Genomic DNA, 16,698 nt, shown 5'->3' with positions numbered 1-16,698 from the left:
ATCGCGAAAGGTGTCGATGATAGGTATTGCTGAATCGCGCAAGACACAATAGTAAGTACGAATATCCGCTGTTTTTCTCGTTGCTGGTTGCACCTCATTTACGATCTTGACGGTAGCAATAGTGCAGTTAGTGTATGTTGTGTGTGAGAACGGGCACGTGTTTGACTGTGACAATGTATTGAGAGATTTGTGTATTTGTGTTGTCATTAAAACAACTGGGTTGTCAAGTTGTCGAAAGAGATTTAAAAATATTATTTGTTGCATTTGTAATTGTAAACTAAGGTATGTCTGATAAAAAGGAAAAAAAACTCTCGGGTGCAGAATATCATAAACGCAAACGAGAAAGGTACTTTGCCACTTAATAGAAGATGATTCGCATCCACTTGAAGTGTTGCGCTACATTATTGACAATTGTTTCACTTTAAATGTAGCCGTAGCTTACTCTGCCAGTAACAGTTGCAAGTAGTGAACGTAGTGTTTCGAAACTGAAGCTTATTAAAACTTATTTACGTTCCACAATGAGCGAAACGTGGTTAGAAGAACTTGCCATGATCTCTCAATTGAATATGAAATTGGTAAAAAATTAGACTATGGTTCTGTTATTCGCAACTTTGCAAATAGAAAAGCTAGAAAAGTTCATTTGTAAGCTTTCCAACTTAAGGGGGGGGGGGAAGGTACAAAGTGAATACCGTAATCATGAAGAAATCGTGGTTTACAAGGCGTACATTATTGTACATTACATAGTTTATTGTAAATAGTGATGAAGTGAAGATATGTTACTTCATGTACAATGTTCTCTGGAAAATGTACATAATTATGTACAGTATAAATAGTCATGAAGAAATAGTGAAACAAAACAGGAGAGCTGAGAGTTCTGCACGTCGGCAGAAACTATGGTGAGTAAATGCAACAGATATGTTATTATTATTATTAGGCTTAAATATATATTATTTTTTATTTATAACTTATCTTCTCACATTATGTATTCCTTAATTTTATTATATTAAAAATTGGTTATACCATGTGAAATTGCCACAGATAACAAGTTTAGTTGTTCATACAGTGTGTTTTCTTTGTACGTATTTTTGGGTGGAGGTGGCAAGAAGTAAAATTGTACGGGGCGGCAAAATTCCTAGGGCTGTGTTGTTTATGTATGTTAAAAATATATTTAAAAAATAAATGTAAATAAAAAATTTAATGCAAATATTATGAGGGTCATGTATTGATGCACCATAAAAAGATGAGTGGGGAGGCAGAGATGGGAGGAATACTTTTTTTTATGGAGGAGAATGCATAATGAGGCTATAAGAGCATTAATCTATCTAGTTTTCCTTGTTGCCTTTGGAGCAATCAATGAGAAAATGGAAGCTGTTTTAAAAGATATATACCTCAAATTAACATTTCTTTGTCTTTAATAATTTCAAAGTTTAAAAGGAAACTTTTTTTATAACTGTTATTACCAAAGGTTATTTTATATTATACCTGTTGTTACTTGGATATGTTAACATGTGTAAAAAGATAAGCATTGTACTTGTAGCAAATATCAGTTATATGGCTTAAAAATGCAGCTGTAGGGAGTTTGAATACCGTTTAGGTGTCTGAGCAGGCATGTATTCAAGGGAGGAGGAGGGGGGCTTAGGGAGCTTGAGGCCACCCAAACTACATAAAATTAGGTTTTTGGTTATTGGACGGAGAATGTTCTGTTACCCTGTTATTGATAATAGCACGTATCCAAGGTGGAGTACAGGATTTTTTTTCAGTTGACACTAGATAAAATTAGGTTTTTGGTTTCTTGAATAATGTGACAATGATTTAAGGAGATGAATAATTATCGAGACAAGATGGAGAATGTTCTATAACCCTATTATTATTAATAGCATGTATTTAAGGTGGGAATCAGTGGGTGAAGCCCCCATCAGGAAATTTTTCTGTTTACACTACATAAAATTAGGATTTTGGCTTCTTGAATAATGTGATGATAATTTGAAAGAAATAATTAACGAAAAAAGACTGAGAATGTTCTATAACCCTATTATTGTTAATAGCATGCATCCAAGGTAGGAATCAGGGGGCTCGAGCCCCCCTTCAGGAAATTTTTCTGTTTACACTAGACAAAATTAGGTTTTTGGCTTCTTGAATAATGTGACGATAATTTAAGAAGATAAATAATTATCAAGGCAAGACGGAGAATGTTCTATAACCCTGTTGTTAATAATATTGCACGTAAACTTTTCTTGCGCTTTCGGTGTTTTCGCAGCAAACATGAGCACTATGTAGAGATTTGTCAGCATTTGGAAGCTGCACAACAAAGGTAGCGCCACACATAGGGCGATATGTTGTAATTTTTTAATCTCTGGAAGGTGTTAGAGAGAATGCTCTTGAATAAGAAAAGGAATCGAACTACTGGCAATATTAACAAATCATTTTATCTGGGGAACATTCTAGAATATAATGATATACATATATATACATACGCGACTTCAATTTCCCGGTCGATCTGTACAACAGAATCGGTTAATGAGACTTCAGGGGTAAGTGTAACAATTCATACATTCGATTAGTGACCAGTCAGTGCCCATTGCTTGCTTTATAAGATTTAGTTATTTGAAAATGAAAAGGACTAAATACCGTATAGTAACGAAGTCTACTACTAGTTCCACTTCGGGTCCAAAGCTGAAGACATTGACAACAGCTGAACTTCCGGAGCCTCAGTATAGTGCTAGTTTGGGTCGAGGGTCGAAGAAATCGATGGTCTCTCTCTCTAAAGTGAATATTTCAGCGGTACTGGGTATTGGAGGGGTTTATTAAAAAAGAAATAATCTGCACAGATCAACTGAAAATCAAAGTTTTGAGTGATGATTTAGTAGTGCCAGGACCAAATTTCGTGTATGCAGTCTGAGAATTTCATGGCATAAAAAGATACTTTTGTTTAAGCCTATTGGGTTCGACACACTCCCAAACACTTAACTACCATAAAGAGACAGCCAAATATTTTATTAATATCGAGAAGAGAAAGCAAGAAGATGTTGCATATGTAGACATTTTAGCGGAAATTACAGGCTCTACCAGGACCCGAATCAGGGCTCTACCAACTGAGCCACTGAGCCATCCTTGACTTCGACTGATTTTTCGTTAAAATGTGTACATAATGTCCTGTGTATGTCAAATCGTAAGATGTTGTCTGTATATGTATAATGAACAAGCACAGAAAATAAAGGAGAAAGAAGAAAACTGAGGGGCATTCCCACCGGTTGAGGAGAAATTTTTCTTCTGTGCTCAACAAGAGCTACCACTTCGAGGTGACGACAACAGTGGCCTACTAAGGTAGGTTTCACACCGTGTCGCCTGAGGATTTCACAAGTCGAAAGTAGGTTTGTGCGACCTTTTTTGTGTCGCTACGGTGTAAAACGTTGCTGTTGATTGGCTCATTCCAAACGACATGTATCGCATGTCCCTTCGATCTGAAATCTTCCTAAGTCTTGAAGATCCAAGTCACAAGGATGGAAAATTAGGGCTTTGTTAAGGTTAGGTGCAAAGCCAGGTGACAGCACCCTAAAGGATAATATCCAAACCTGCAGGATGAACGCATCTTACTTCAGTCTCCAATACGAAATGATAAAAACTTGTGGTGAGTTGATTTTAAAATATGTGTCCGAGATAAAGAGTGGCGTGCCCAGGATTTTCGGAAAGGAGAGGGGTTACGCATACTATTTTTGGTGGTCAGTCCTCATTTTGCCATCTTTTCCTGTCTTTGACATTCTTTTTTTAAGGAATACTGGGTCAAATGGGGTTATGACCCCATCAACCTTCCCTTGGGCACGTCACTGGAGATAAGTGAGTAAGCACTAGATTTGATTGATTGATTTAGTTTATTTTACTTCGCGTTTTGTGCCTCTTGGCTAATTTGCGAAGATGGGAATGAGTTATGAAATGATCAATGGACATTCATAAACAACCAAGCCCGAGCAAGATTCGAACCCGGGACCCTGGGCGTCGCAGCGCGATGTGCTAACCACTCGGCCACAGGGTCCGGCAGTAAGCACTAGAGATAAACGAGTAAACATATGATCATACTGGGAGACGAAACATTAGATGTGTTGGGAATGGAAGGATTTTTACTGTGCATTCATTGTTTCATGATCCAACTGTATTCTACAGGGTGGCTCAATAAGTCACTTAACACCCCCAGTACAAGGCCACTGCAGCGCGCAACATGGAAATGGTGATGACCAATCGTTATCAGGCCAAGGGGGAACCACATTGACGCCACCCACACGGTCGGCGGCAATCTTGATGTCCGCCATCTTGAATTCAACTTCAGAATATTAAATGGGAAGGGGGTCGTGCGACATATCAAAATGGGCTAGAATTTCACGAGAAATGCAATGGTGAAGGTTTTTTCGACGTATCTTTAACCAGTAAAAAGTTATGACTGAATTCTTGTACCAATTTGCTCCTTTTCGAGGTGTTAGAAAAATGCCTTAAAATTTGTTTAGCACTTCGGTAATGCATCGAAATCAAAGTGACGTCTATGGAGAGACGTTCGCATGCCATTGCACATTATTTTAATTGGATACATCCATGAAGAGCTGTGCATTATGAATTGTTGTCGCGAACAATTTACAGTGTGACGCTTCCATTGAATTAAAAGTCCTTCACAGTGACAAGCCTAATGTTTATGTTCATAAGGAAGTTTATAAACAGAATATGTGACCCTTGTCATCTGATAACTAACTTTGGACAAAAACTGGTTCATAACGTTCCCATAAGTGTTCTGGTGTTCTTCCCTATTGTAAAAACTCTGTAAAAAGTGCCTTCTTCCATAAGCAAGCATGAAAAAAACTGTTTATTTAACAAATCCAAGTAGCCCTAAGCATTTAAGGTTCCGTTGATGGAAAATTGACTAACCAATCGTGTTCCACACAGCACGCCACACCATTAACTTACCAACACTAACCATTCAGCTTTGATCTGTCAAAAATGGGTTATCAGATAAAAATCATCGAATATTCTGTTTATGAACTTCCTTATGAACATAAACATTAGCCTTGTCACTGTGAAGGACTTTTAATTCAATGGAAGCGTCACACTGTAAATTGTTCGCGACAACCATTCATAATGCACAGTTCTTCATGGATGTATCCGATTAAAATAATGTGCAATGGCATGCGAACGTCTCTCCATAGACGTCACTTTGATTTCGATGCATTACCGAAGCGCTAAACAAATTTTAAGGCATTTTTCTAACACCTCGAAAAGGAGCAAATTGGTACAAGAATTCAGTCATAACTTTTTACTGGTTAAAGATACGTCGAAAAAACCTTCACCATTGCATTTCTCGTGAAATTCTAGCCCATTTTGATATGTCTCACGACCCCCTTCCCATTTAATATTCTGAAGTTGAATTCAAGATGGCGGACATCAAGATTGCCGCCGACCGTGTGGGTGGCGTCAATGTGGTTCCCCCTTGGCCAGATAACGATTGGTCATCGCCAATTTCAAATTCCATGCCGCAGTGCCTTGTACTGAGGGTGTTAAGTGACTTATAGAGCCGCCCTGTAGAAGACTTCACTTGTTTTGTGCCGATATATGACAAGACTGCGGAAGCAGTGACAGATAATTTTGAACACTTGCGAGTTCTCAGACCTGAATATGACCAATTTGGTGGGTTTCGGCTTTTTTAAGAGCTGCAAACATGGGAGGACAAGACACAGTAGTGGGATTCAGGCTCGAATCAGAGAGAAATATTCGAGAACTGTCTGCGTCCAGTTTGCAGCCCACAGTTTGAATCTCGTGTTATCAAGTGGATTGTCCATCCCGTGCAAGTGTAACAGCTTGGTATAAGTAGATATCTTGATGCCTGATGAGAAGAAATGGACAAACACACATACTGAAATGATCCTGGCACACAATGTTAATGCATGGAAACAGAGGAGTTGAGTGGCAAAAAATGTTCCAATTTCATGTTCTGATTAATGGCAGCCTTAAACAGTGGCGATGATTTAGGAGATAGTTGCTCCCAATTCTTTGCCTCCACACTATCACACTATAGCCTCTTAATGCTAAGCCTTGTCTACCAAGAGAAAGTAAACTTTCCTCGTGCCCCTCTCTCCCATTTTGGAACCCAATTGCCACCATTGCCTTAAACATACAATTGTGAGGTTCTGTCTATAACCCTTAAAAATGGTGTTCAGCCCCCCCCCTCCCCAGCCGAAAGGAATTCCTGAATACGTGCCTGGTCTGCAGGGCAAATCAAGATGCACACATTGAGTTGCACTGACCATTTTCATAAACTCTGAGAGTTTGTACATCAAGGTACGTAAAAAGGTGTGTTAATAAACCATTATTTACACTTCAAATTATCAATCATTTCTCGATCCCTCTAAGTGGACCACGCTGAACAATATAGCTTCTTCACAGAAAAGGGTGTGTGGTAGGGGTGTGATTTTTACTCTGGTAACCCTTAAGTGTAGTAACTTTTAAATATGGTCCCAACACAACCAAAGCCAGCCCCCAAATGCAATAGTAACAGATATTTACCCTTGTCGTAGGCTGAGAAGCCAAGGCAGCTCTTTCGGAGAAGTTAAATTGGTTGACCAATTTCTTCCCTTTCCGTCCCCCAGCTGGTTGCGCTTTGGGCTTTGCTTCTTCTTCCTCCCCTTCTTCCGGCTCCCTAGCCTCAGCTTTCTCCTCACCACCTTCGCCCTCTCCTTCTGCTGCACCCTCTTCGGGTGGTTTCCCCTCCTCCTCTGTGGCTCCCTCTGCTTCTCCCTCTTCTCCCTCACCCTCTGCTTCTCCTTCTCCTTCCCCTGCCTCTGCTCCAGGCTCCTCCTCAGCTTCTGCTTCTTCCCCTTCTTCATAAACCAAAAAAACAAGAACATGTATGTGAATGTGCAATAATACAGTAGGTGCAAAGAGTTCTCACCATATGTGACACATGGGTCTGGGATGATGTATGGGGTGTGGAGCTTACTATGAAGATGAGTGCAATTTTTATATGATCAAAGAACACCATCATCATCACCAATAGCAGTAGTAATACTGTTTCTTGTTTTTAGTAAGATAACACTTATGCTTACAAGTTTGCTCTTGCAACTTTTATAACTATGTGTAGTAGGCTTTTTGCCTTACATGCAAAATGGGCGTGCAATGTTAATACTTATTCAATACAGTAGGGTCTTCCCGATGGCGTAGTGGTAACGTCAAGGTAACATTATTTATTCAGTGCTAATGTCAAAGGATCCCAGGTTCGATACCTGGTGGAGGCACATAGTGGTTTCGATCGCACTTCAAACTGTGCATAAAGTGGACTTAAAACACAAACTCAACATCAATTATTCAATACAGTGGTGCCTTGCATAACGAACGCCTTGCACAACAAACGTGCACATGGGATTGAAAATGTCCCTCTTAATCAGTGGCGATGCTACATAAAGGGCAACTAGGGCACTGCCCCACAACAATTTTAACATAAAAAGTTCATCTGAAGAGACGATCGGTATACTAAACGCGTAAATATTTTTTTTGTTTTTCCCTCAACCCCTACGTTGCTGCAACCAGACTTACAGGGCATGCACCCTGTGCGAGGTTAATATATTTCTCCGTCCTGTTGGAGAGAGTCCAATTTCGGCTCTGCCCTGGAGACGTGACATCACTGACTGATCCAAACATTTCCAGCATAGGCAAGGGACGGTCCCCTCACAATGGAAAAGCGCAAAATTCGTAGCCGTCTCTGGGCAGTAAACGAGGTGCCCTGCCCATTCATGTTTGCCTCGTTCAGTGTTTCCAACGCTTGGTAGGCAGTTCATTCGTTCTTCCAGCCTGCAGCAATAAGATAGAAAAAAAATCCCTCGAATGCTTTTCTTCGCGCTTGTTCCGGCGACCTGAAAAGTTGACAACACTTTTTATTGCACAAACTAGTCCCTCGTATTTTCAAAAAGATCCTCCTTTCCTCTTTTCTTCCCATTGTAATACGGATTTGGATTTGAGTTAGTGTGTGAGTTTGCGTTGCGTTCCGTCTGTGCGTATTGGTCGCTTATGAAATAATTAGTTTTTCGCGATTTTATAGTTACTGTACGTGTTTATTTATTTGTGTAATTGTGTCTGTGTTCCAGCAACTTGACATGCAGAATATCTTCGTAAGTATAAACAAACTTTTTGGGGGTACATGGCCAATGTAAAGTGTTGTAACTGAACTTAACGCTGCATCATCTTCCTACTCAGTCATTGATATTAGTGGATACTTGGTGAATATGACATTGAATCATGTAGAAACTTTAATATCTACGCCTTTCAATTCATTGACAATGGAAGAGAAACTGCAGTGTAACATTTTCCTAATCATTCCAGTATCTACCCAAAGTTTAGTTACTGCAAGCGACGTTAGTATTCGAGGTTTTTTTTATTCATGTATTTTTGTTCCATATGTTGCTGATTTTTCGTATTCCTACGTAGTGAGTATTTAATGCTCTTTGGAGAGATATCTTGATCAGAATGTTAATTTTATTCCAAATTGTTCGAACAATTTACTTACTCCATATCAAGAAACTCCCCTCAAAAACCTTAAAGAGGAATATAGAGGCTAACTGCCCCCCTACCCACCCAAAAGAAAAATGTGCCCTACCTGACTGAAAAGGCACGCGCCGCCCCTGCTCTTAATGAACCTGGTCCTGCATTACGAACCACATGTGAATATTATCACACATGATTAACCCCTCAGCAGGCAGGCAACCCCTTCATTATCTTACATGAGCAGACATGCACGGTACTGAACTTTATACACGAGCAGTGACCTGGCTACAATTCATGTAAAAACGATTCTTATAAATGCACTTAAAGAAAGACTGACCAAAGTGTTCAAAGCTGAAATAATAAAGAACGAATAACTGGTGCATGAAACCAGTTTGATGCATAGCATTGCTAACACAGTCAGAAATATAACATGTGGAACAAACTGCCAGCAACTTAGCAGCAAGTAAAGGTGGATAAAAAATATGCTGTTTTCCTTGTGCTCCTTTCAATTTCTTTACAATGTTTCATGATTTTGGACCAGGCTCGGGAACAGATTAAAATTATTTCTATAGTAACCTATGGGAAACAGCATGCCAATGTAATGAATGATTTGCATAACAAGCGCCATCTTGTAATGGATTGCATTCCTTAGTTAAGGCACCACTGTATATAGTAAATGCTGCTAGTGTGTAACCAAAGTATAGATAATGAAACAAGGCAGAAACAAGCCCAGAAAAAGTAAAATATAAATATAAGGATTTGCTCATGACTGCTTCAAAAATAATTGTTTTTGAGTGGTACGAATTATATTTATGTTACTTACACAGAAGCACACATGAGCATGTCTGTCACTACAAAAATTGAGGACCATCACTTTATTACAACATGTAGTGTAATACAGAGTTGCACGGAGCCGACTGACACATTTCAAATGATCATAGATAATATATTGAAACATGGAAAAATAAGCGAAACCATCTATAAATAGATCCAAGTATGTTACTTATTACTTACAGATTACAAGCTTATTTTTTTGAAAACTACCCGGCAGATGGCCTCTGCTTACACCAAGCTTGTCTGGAAGTTGCCATACACGTGCCTCCGTAGGCAATGTCAACAATGGCTTGTTTTAGTTTTTAATAGTCATGATAGGTTTCTTCAAATTTCTTCACCCAAGCCAATATGGTATTTCAATTGACCAACATTGAACTGTCATCTGTAGACACGCTGAACTCCTGTCACAGACTTCATTTCGTAATAACACAGGTAACACGTTGTTGCATTTTCCTAAGCTCCATTGCAACTGTCTATATGAAATGGCATCCTCTCCTCTACTGTTCCCCTTCCAACCAATCATGACGAGCTATCGCGCAGGCGCAGTATTCAAATTTGAAATGTGTCAGTTGGCTCTGCGCCACCCTGAATATAAACATGTTTTGATGTTTTATTGTTACTATTTACAAGAAAATATGGGTGTAGACCTTAAAACAAGATGTACCAGCACCCCCTGTTCTAGTGTCATCTACGGTTCTCACTCATTTTGACAAACTAAATTCACTGATTTTTTTAGGTATTTTCACATAACTTTTGAGACCCATTTATAATGCTGTAACACACCAATATATAAATAGTGAAGCTTTCAATTTTGCATGCTAATCAATTGAACGTAGTTAAAACAGTGTTGAAAATAAGAAAATAAATATAACAAAATTTTTATACAAAATACTTAGTCAAGAAGACTGGAGAAAAATTTTGAATGTGTTTATTCAGCCCCTAACCATGACAAGCACAAGAACCATCCAATTTCCCTTTTTGACTCTTTTTGTGGGTTTTGCAGATTTTCCAGGTCAGTGAGAACATTTCATTTATAACATTAAACGGTTATTTTCTCTGGTGTTACACAAGGGTATATTTAAAACTAAGTTGCAGGATTGAAAAGGAGAGATGATTTCAATTGTTATGTTTGAGCATAAAAGATACAGAAAAGTGATATAAAGTATGAAAAGTACAAATACAGAATGACTACAATTTTTTTGCTTTACAACAGAAATTAATTTATTTGGATGTGTTTATGGAATTTTCAAAACAATGCAAAGTATTGTAACACTTTACCTTCCCCAGCCAGCTGTTTCTGTGCCTCTTCCGACTCCCTGTCCAGCATCTGACTTTCGAAACTTACCAAATTAATAATATGAGACTTTGGCACTAGCTTCTGGTACTGCCTGTCTTTGAAACTGAACCTAACCACAGACTTGTCGATTCGAGGGTTTGTTGTGGTTAATACACGAATAATCTCATCCTTCAGCTCCTAATGGAAAATAAATGAAAATAAGGTGTAAATTTATTGATTAAGTTAGCGCTGGACCTTCGACCTATGACAGCAGAGTCAATTTTGAAATTTTCTTTCCTTTTGAGAAAAACACCGATGATATTCCAAATTCTGAAAAATAACAACTGTTTAGAATTCTTTCTTGAGAAATCAAGTGAATTTTTATTTTGCTTGCTTTCACTTCTTTCTTGATATTTGTCATAGAAAATAGACTTAAGGTGTCTTGAAACTATCACAAATATCTAGACAGCAGTGAAAAAACTACATAAAGATTCACTTGTCGCTTTTCTGGCACTTTTCACTAATCGTGATGATGAGGATGGGTGATGACAGGGATGTAGTCAAGAGTGTACGCCGGTATATGCCACATACCATCTGATTAAACTTACTCATTATTAGTGCATAATTTCCTTTTATTGCTGGTAAACCTCGGATGGAAGGCCATGTTTCCAAGTGGTTGCCAGATATGGTTGCAAGCCATTTCACCCATTCTTGCCCTAACTCAAGGAAGACCCAACTGTTAAAATTTAAATTTGGAGGCTGTACAAGTGACAGTCCCCTTTCAGTAGCTTTGAATACCAGCACTGGTAGGAAGGAATGCCTCTTATCTCTAATGAACAATGAAAGGCCATCTTTCCAGGTGTTTTCCAGCTCGGGTTACAAGTCGCAAACTTCAGGAGAATCTCTCGCAGCCTGGTATAATTCATGCAGCAGCTCGGCAGTTGAGAAAACTGCTGTAGTGTAGCCTGTAAAATACTACAGTAGCCTTTACACTTAAGCTCATTTCATGTTTCTATTATTTTAAAAATCCATCTATGCCTCTTTATGCCAATTATGGCTATATCATGATCGTCATCAGTATTCTATCATGAATGACATTTTTTTTAAAAGTTTCATCCATGCTAACATAATAGAAACATGAACTTCACTTAACGTTTCACAAAACTTGGCATATACCCTGTGAAGATTTGAGACTACAACACTGAGTGATGATATGAAATAGATAAAAGGCCACTCCCATGATCACGCTGAGATTTGAACCTAGGACCCCTGGTGTTGTAGAATGCTGTGATAGCCACTCTGCCATGGAGGCCAGCTGATGTAATTTTCTAGAATCTAGATTATCATAGCAGGTTTTTCAAAAGGAAAGGAATTTTTGAAAATGAATTAATTCACTGTCAAAGGCCAAAGTTCCAGTTGCACACAATTATGTAAATTGTATGCTATACAAAGATGTACTATATCAGTAATTTTCAGTGATAAACTGATATGCCTATATTGAAGAACACTGAGTAAGTATCGATTGATCTGTCCCTTTCATAAAATACAAAATTTTTCAATTAGTGTAGACAAAAATATTAATTGATAAATTAAAAAATGTATTTACCAGACACTCTTCCTACCACAATAAAAATATAGTTAATTACAATTTTGTGAATAATACATAATTAATACTTTAGTATGATGTTTGCCTGTGGTATATTTTGAAAATAACAATGCAAATTTCAAATTGTGTATTTCGTGGATGTAACTATTCAAAGAACGCTGCCACATTTTTACACACAATGCTATACTCTCTACAAAAATACTATCATTACGGATATAGGGAAACTGAATTGCAATTGAATGTTGGTGCTGAGTGTATGCTTTCATGGTATCAGAAGTTCCATTATAAGTTACACACGTTTGGGGGCTACATACACTCCTTAATTTTCTGCCACAGCATATTATCAGAAGATTGAAGTAGTCCAAAAAATGACTTCATGATTACATGAAAGCAGAGGCATGTAACCGGTGCTACCGCAGGTACCAGCAAAATGTAAAGAATTAAAAAGTTGTTTCAATAAAATGACAAAATTGTTAAATACGTTAACTAATAGCGTTGCTGTCAAGTGGATATTGCAGAGGACATTTTTTTCTGCAGCTGACAGAACTGCAGAGGGAGACCGTTCTGCTACTCTCAAGAGGTAACAAGAGAGAATGCCAATGCAAGGGGAGAAGGGGGGAAGAGATTGGGGCAAAGCATGCTACAGGTTATTCATATGCCTGTTAAGGGGCCCAGTTACCGGTGATGCCTGCCGGATCAGACCAGTGTTGTCACACTGGATTGGCAGAAAAGAGTTAAATTCTGACTAAAATGGACTTTTTCTTTGAAGCAACTAGAGGTGGACTGCAAAGCCAAGGTTGGGTTTATCTACAACTGAGATCAGTTAGGTAATAGACGAAAAGATAGTTCCTTGGTGCGATTCATGATTTGCACAAACCTTGCTCCATTATACTAATTTGGTAACAGTAGTACATACAGCTGGGCTTCCCTTCTGTCACTGGAGGAGCAGAGTTCTGTCGTCTGCTCACCACACAAACGTCAAACTGACCCGAGAAAAGTGTGGTTCTTCTTCCCCTTTGCACCTCATAGCAAAGAAACAGAGACAGATGAAGAATTGACAAGGCTCAACCACTATTCATTGGATTTTCGCGGTAACTGTCTCAGTGGCTATTCTTTCTAGGAGTGTTTCTGGCTAAATCATTGTGCAGATTGCAAAAAAAGAACGAAACGAACAAAAATCAAGATCAAAGTCATGTTGTTGTTTTTTTCAGGGAAGGGGGTTATAACGTTTAGCAGGCATATTTGTCATACAGATGATGGCCGGTAACACTTTTGAAAAACTCACGCCACGCCATGCCACTGCATGATAGTGACAATATGACTTTGCATAAATATGTGTGTGTGTGTTATTTTCTTTCTCAAATAACAAGAATTTTAGTCAAATTAGAGTCAAAATGATAATAAATTGAGTCTTTGTCAGTCAATTTAGGAGGATGTTGAGGAAATTTGGGAGGGGTGTTAGGTGGTAGTGGTTGTGTGGATAAATCACTGGTCATCTGCATTACACGTTTGACACTTGATTTCATTGTAATCCATGACAGTTGTATTACAAAGGTTAAAAAAGTGTGTGAAAAGAATAATTTTCTTTGCATTTCACTAGACAGTTCATAGTTCAATGTGATTGTATTTTGTGTTTGTATGTATTGACACTGCATAACCTAGGGTTACCAGACGTCCAGTTTTTCCCGGACATGTCCTACATTTTAGCCTTACGTCCGGCATACGGGAGGAATTTGAAAAATATCATAAATGTCCTACACTTTGAGCATCACATAATATTAATTAGGAAAATACGTAATAGAAAAAAATCATGCAAATTACAAGTCTATGGACTGCGCTTCCAAACTCAATGGTGAAATTTATTTTGATTCAGTCATTGCCCAAATAGAAAAAAGTTTGTCCTGCTATTAAACAAATGGGAAAATGGAAGGAATTAATGAACAAAGTTTTGGGACCACTTTCTGATAAAGTCACTGTTCAATGTCTGAGCAGAATTTCTTGCCTTTGGGTTTATACTGAGGGACCAAGGTGTTGCCCATTCTTATTCAATATTCAATATAATTTGATTGTAAATCAGAGGTATAGAGAACAGAGTTATTCAGGGTGTCTGCCAATCAAGAAAAAGTAAAGTAGGTAAAAAAGGTAAAGTCCTCCCCTGTGCTTAGCACCACTCCATGAAGGCGTATAGGGGGTGTGGGGGTAACGCCCCACACTTTCTTGATTCGGTCGTGAGTGGGGGTGATGTGATCAGCATCACGCCCCTGACTGCCTTTACCCCCCAGGGTTTCCAAGTAGGCCAAGAAGTCAATAAAAAGGCAATAAATTATTGTTGTGGTCAAGAAGTTTTGCTATCATAATGACTGATTGTTTGATTTAGTATATTTTACTTCACTTTTTTCTGTCCCTTTGGCTAATATCAAAGATGAGGATGAATGGTGGTAAGATAAGATGGATGAAGGGACAGTCACAAACATATAGGGACAACTGACACAAGCCCCACATAAGATTATACTGGCTGTGACTCCAGACGCCAAAGCCTCGCTTGTCTGCCAAACACAGTTCAGGATGCATTAATATGAGAGAGCAGATCTAATTTTCTTCTTAAATTCAGCTTCAGTTATTATCTTAACTGGCCCTTTGGTAGGGGTGTTCATTATATAAATATTTATTTTCTTAATTACTAATTTCCAACTTTACCTAAGTAAGGGTCAAATAAATAAATGTTAAGAAAAACAGAAAAAAGGTCTAGAAAAGTCCAGAAAAAGTCAAGAATTCTGGATGTGTTATTTTGGTAGACACCCTGTTATTGAACTAAAAACTACGGTACCAGTTGTATAAGCCGGAGACACATTAAACTCGTTTATTTTCAAATAAAAATCATTTCTACTTACCTCATATGCATACCGGAACATTTTTCAAGCTGGGGATCACTTTTTTTCCCATGAAAAAAGCGTTATTTTTAATATTATAATCATTTATTGGTCGTTGCTGATTCGGCGGGCAAATCTTGACTCACGTTGTCTATCGTCAGCTGATACGCAGTATCGTCAGCTGATGTGCAGTGTTTCCAAAACTTATGAACCGATAAATGCCGCACAAACTATTCCCAAAAGGTTTTTAAGTGAAACTTGAGGCTAGACTCTAATTTACATCCTTATCTTCATGGTGATTGCTTCTTTGCGTTCGTGGTGCGGCACCCGGCATCTCTTTGGGTAAGTACCTTTTTCTTTTTACACTTTCTGTTCATGATAGCCCCACTATCCATTCACGGGGTCGAGGTATGCCTACGAGGTTAGGTTAGGCCTGTTAGGTTAGGTTCCATTAGCACTCATTTCACCCCTAAATATGTGCTTCATCATCTAAAAAATTCCTCAGTACGTTCAATTACGCATATCTGGACAACATCGGTTTTTCTCGATTTACTCCTTCAGGAAATTTTTCCTCGCCTTGGGATTTACGTTGTTGAATTCCTTATAAAATAAGCTTTCCAACGATATATGACACGTATTCCTTAGGAAAAGGACGTAAACTAGAGTCTTACTTTAAATTGGAAAAAAAACAAAACCGCTCACATGTCATCTTGTAAAACTACCGTGTGGTTGCTACACTGACAGGAGCTTGCATAATCGAACGCACAGAACATTTGATTCACGTAGTCGATGGTAATGACGGCACGAGCTATCGTACAACGGAGATGCATGAATGACGAAAAATACCTTACTTACAGGCCAAATAAGTTGCACGATTCGAAAAAACAATTTCCCCGGCTTCAGAAAGTCCTCAAGAACGCAATTCCGTAAGTACTTTCTCGTCTTTTCTCCTGTAAATTTGAAGAAATCCGTCTCCGACTTATACAATCGTTACCTTTGTTTGCTATTACAGGTCATAATTCATATGTTGAGAGAGTACTTGCATTACTATCAGCACAACAGACTCACGAGGGATTTTTTTTTATTATAAAGTCTGTAAAATGTTTGGTACTGGTCCCTATAATTTCAGGTATGACTGTTCACTCTAACATAAATATAGTTTGACTAAACCTGAAATTTTGATAAAAATTGTCTTCTCTGAGAAGTACCACTTAAATTGTGTATTAAGAGGTGCATTGATTAGTATGTTGACAAGTTTTGAAATTTTGCATTTAAAAATTCATGAAGAATTCATTTTTTTCAAACTGAAAAGTAATTTGTCAACTACTTTCTAACGTGTTCTATAGAAATATGTATTATTTATTGAGAATGTTTTGTGTCCTACATTTTGACTTAATGTCCCACATTTTGGGACAGCATGTCCTACATTTCCCTTACAGCGATCTGGTAACCCTAGCATAACCATTAGCCTGCCTCGAACAAGCTGTGTTCATAAATATATGCTCTAGCTAAGCAGAAAGCTGGCATGAATGATTGATTCCCTCACACTCCCCAAGGACCCATGCTGGTCTCAGGGCTGATGCTCAACGAAAGTATGGTTA

General features: G+C 38.3%; 1 protein-coding gene across 1 annotated transcript in view; it reads right to left on the bottom strand.

Annotated features, from left to right (window-relative positions):
- LOC146002323 (dynein intermediate chain 2, ciliary) overlaps positions 1–16,698 on the bottom strand; it is a 45,422-nt gene that overhangs the window by 24,040 nt on the left and 4,684 nt on the right. Inside the window, exons 3-4 of the mRNA XM_083140039.1 lie at positions 10,624–10,819; positions 6,541–6,854 (exon numbers count right to left, since the gene is read on the bottom strand). Coding sequence (XP_082996165.1) covers positions 6,541–6,854; positions 10,624–10,819 — 510 coding nt within the window. The remainder of the gene's footprint in view (positions 1–6,540; positions 6,855–10,623; positions 10,820–16,698) is intronic.

This window comes from Lepisma saccharinum, chromosome 1, assembly GCF_977018435.1.
Source record: "Lepisma saccharinum chromosome 1, izLepSacc3.1, whole genome shotgun sequence".
NCBI lineage: Eukaryota > Metazoa > Arthropoda > Insecta > Zygentoma > Lepismatidae > Lepisma > Lepisma saccharinum.
Note: the sequence above shows the minus strand (reverse complement) of the source record. Positions and strands in the feature narration are given on the sequence as shown.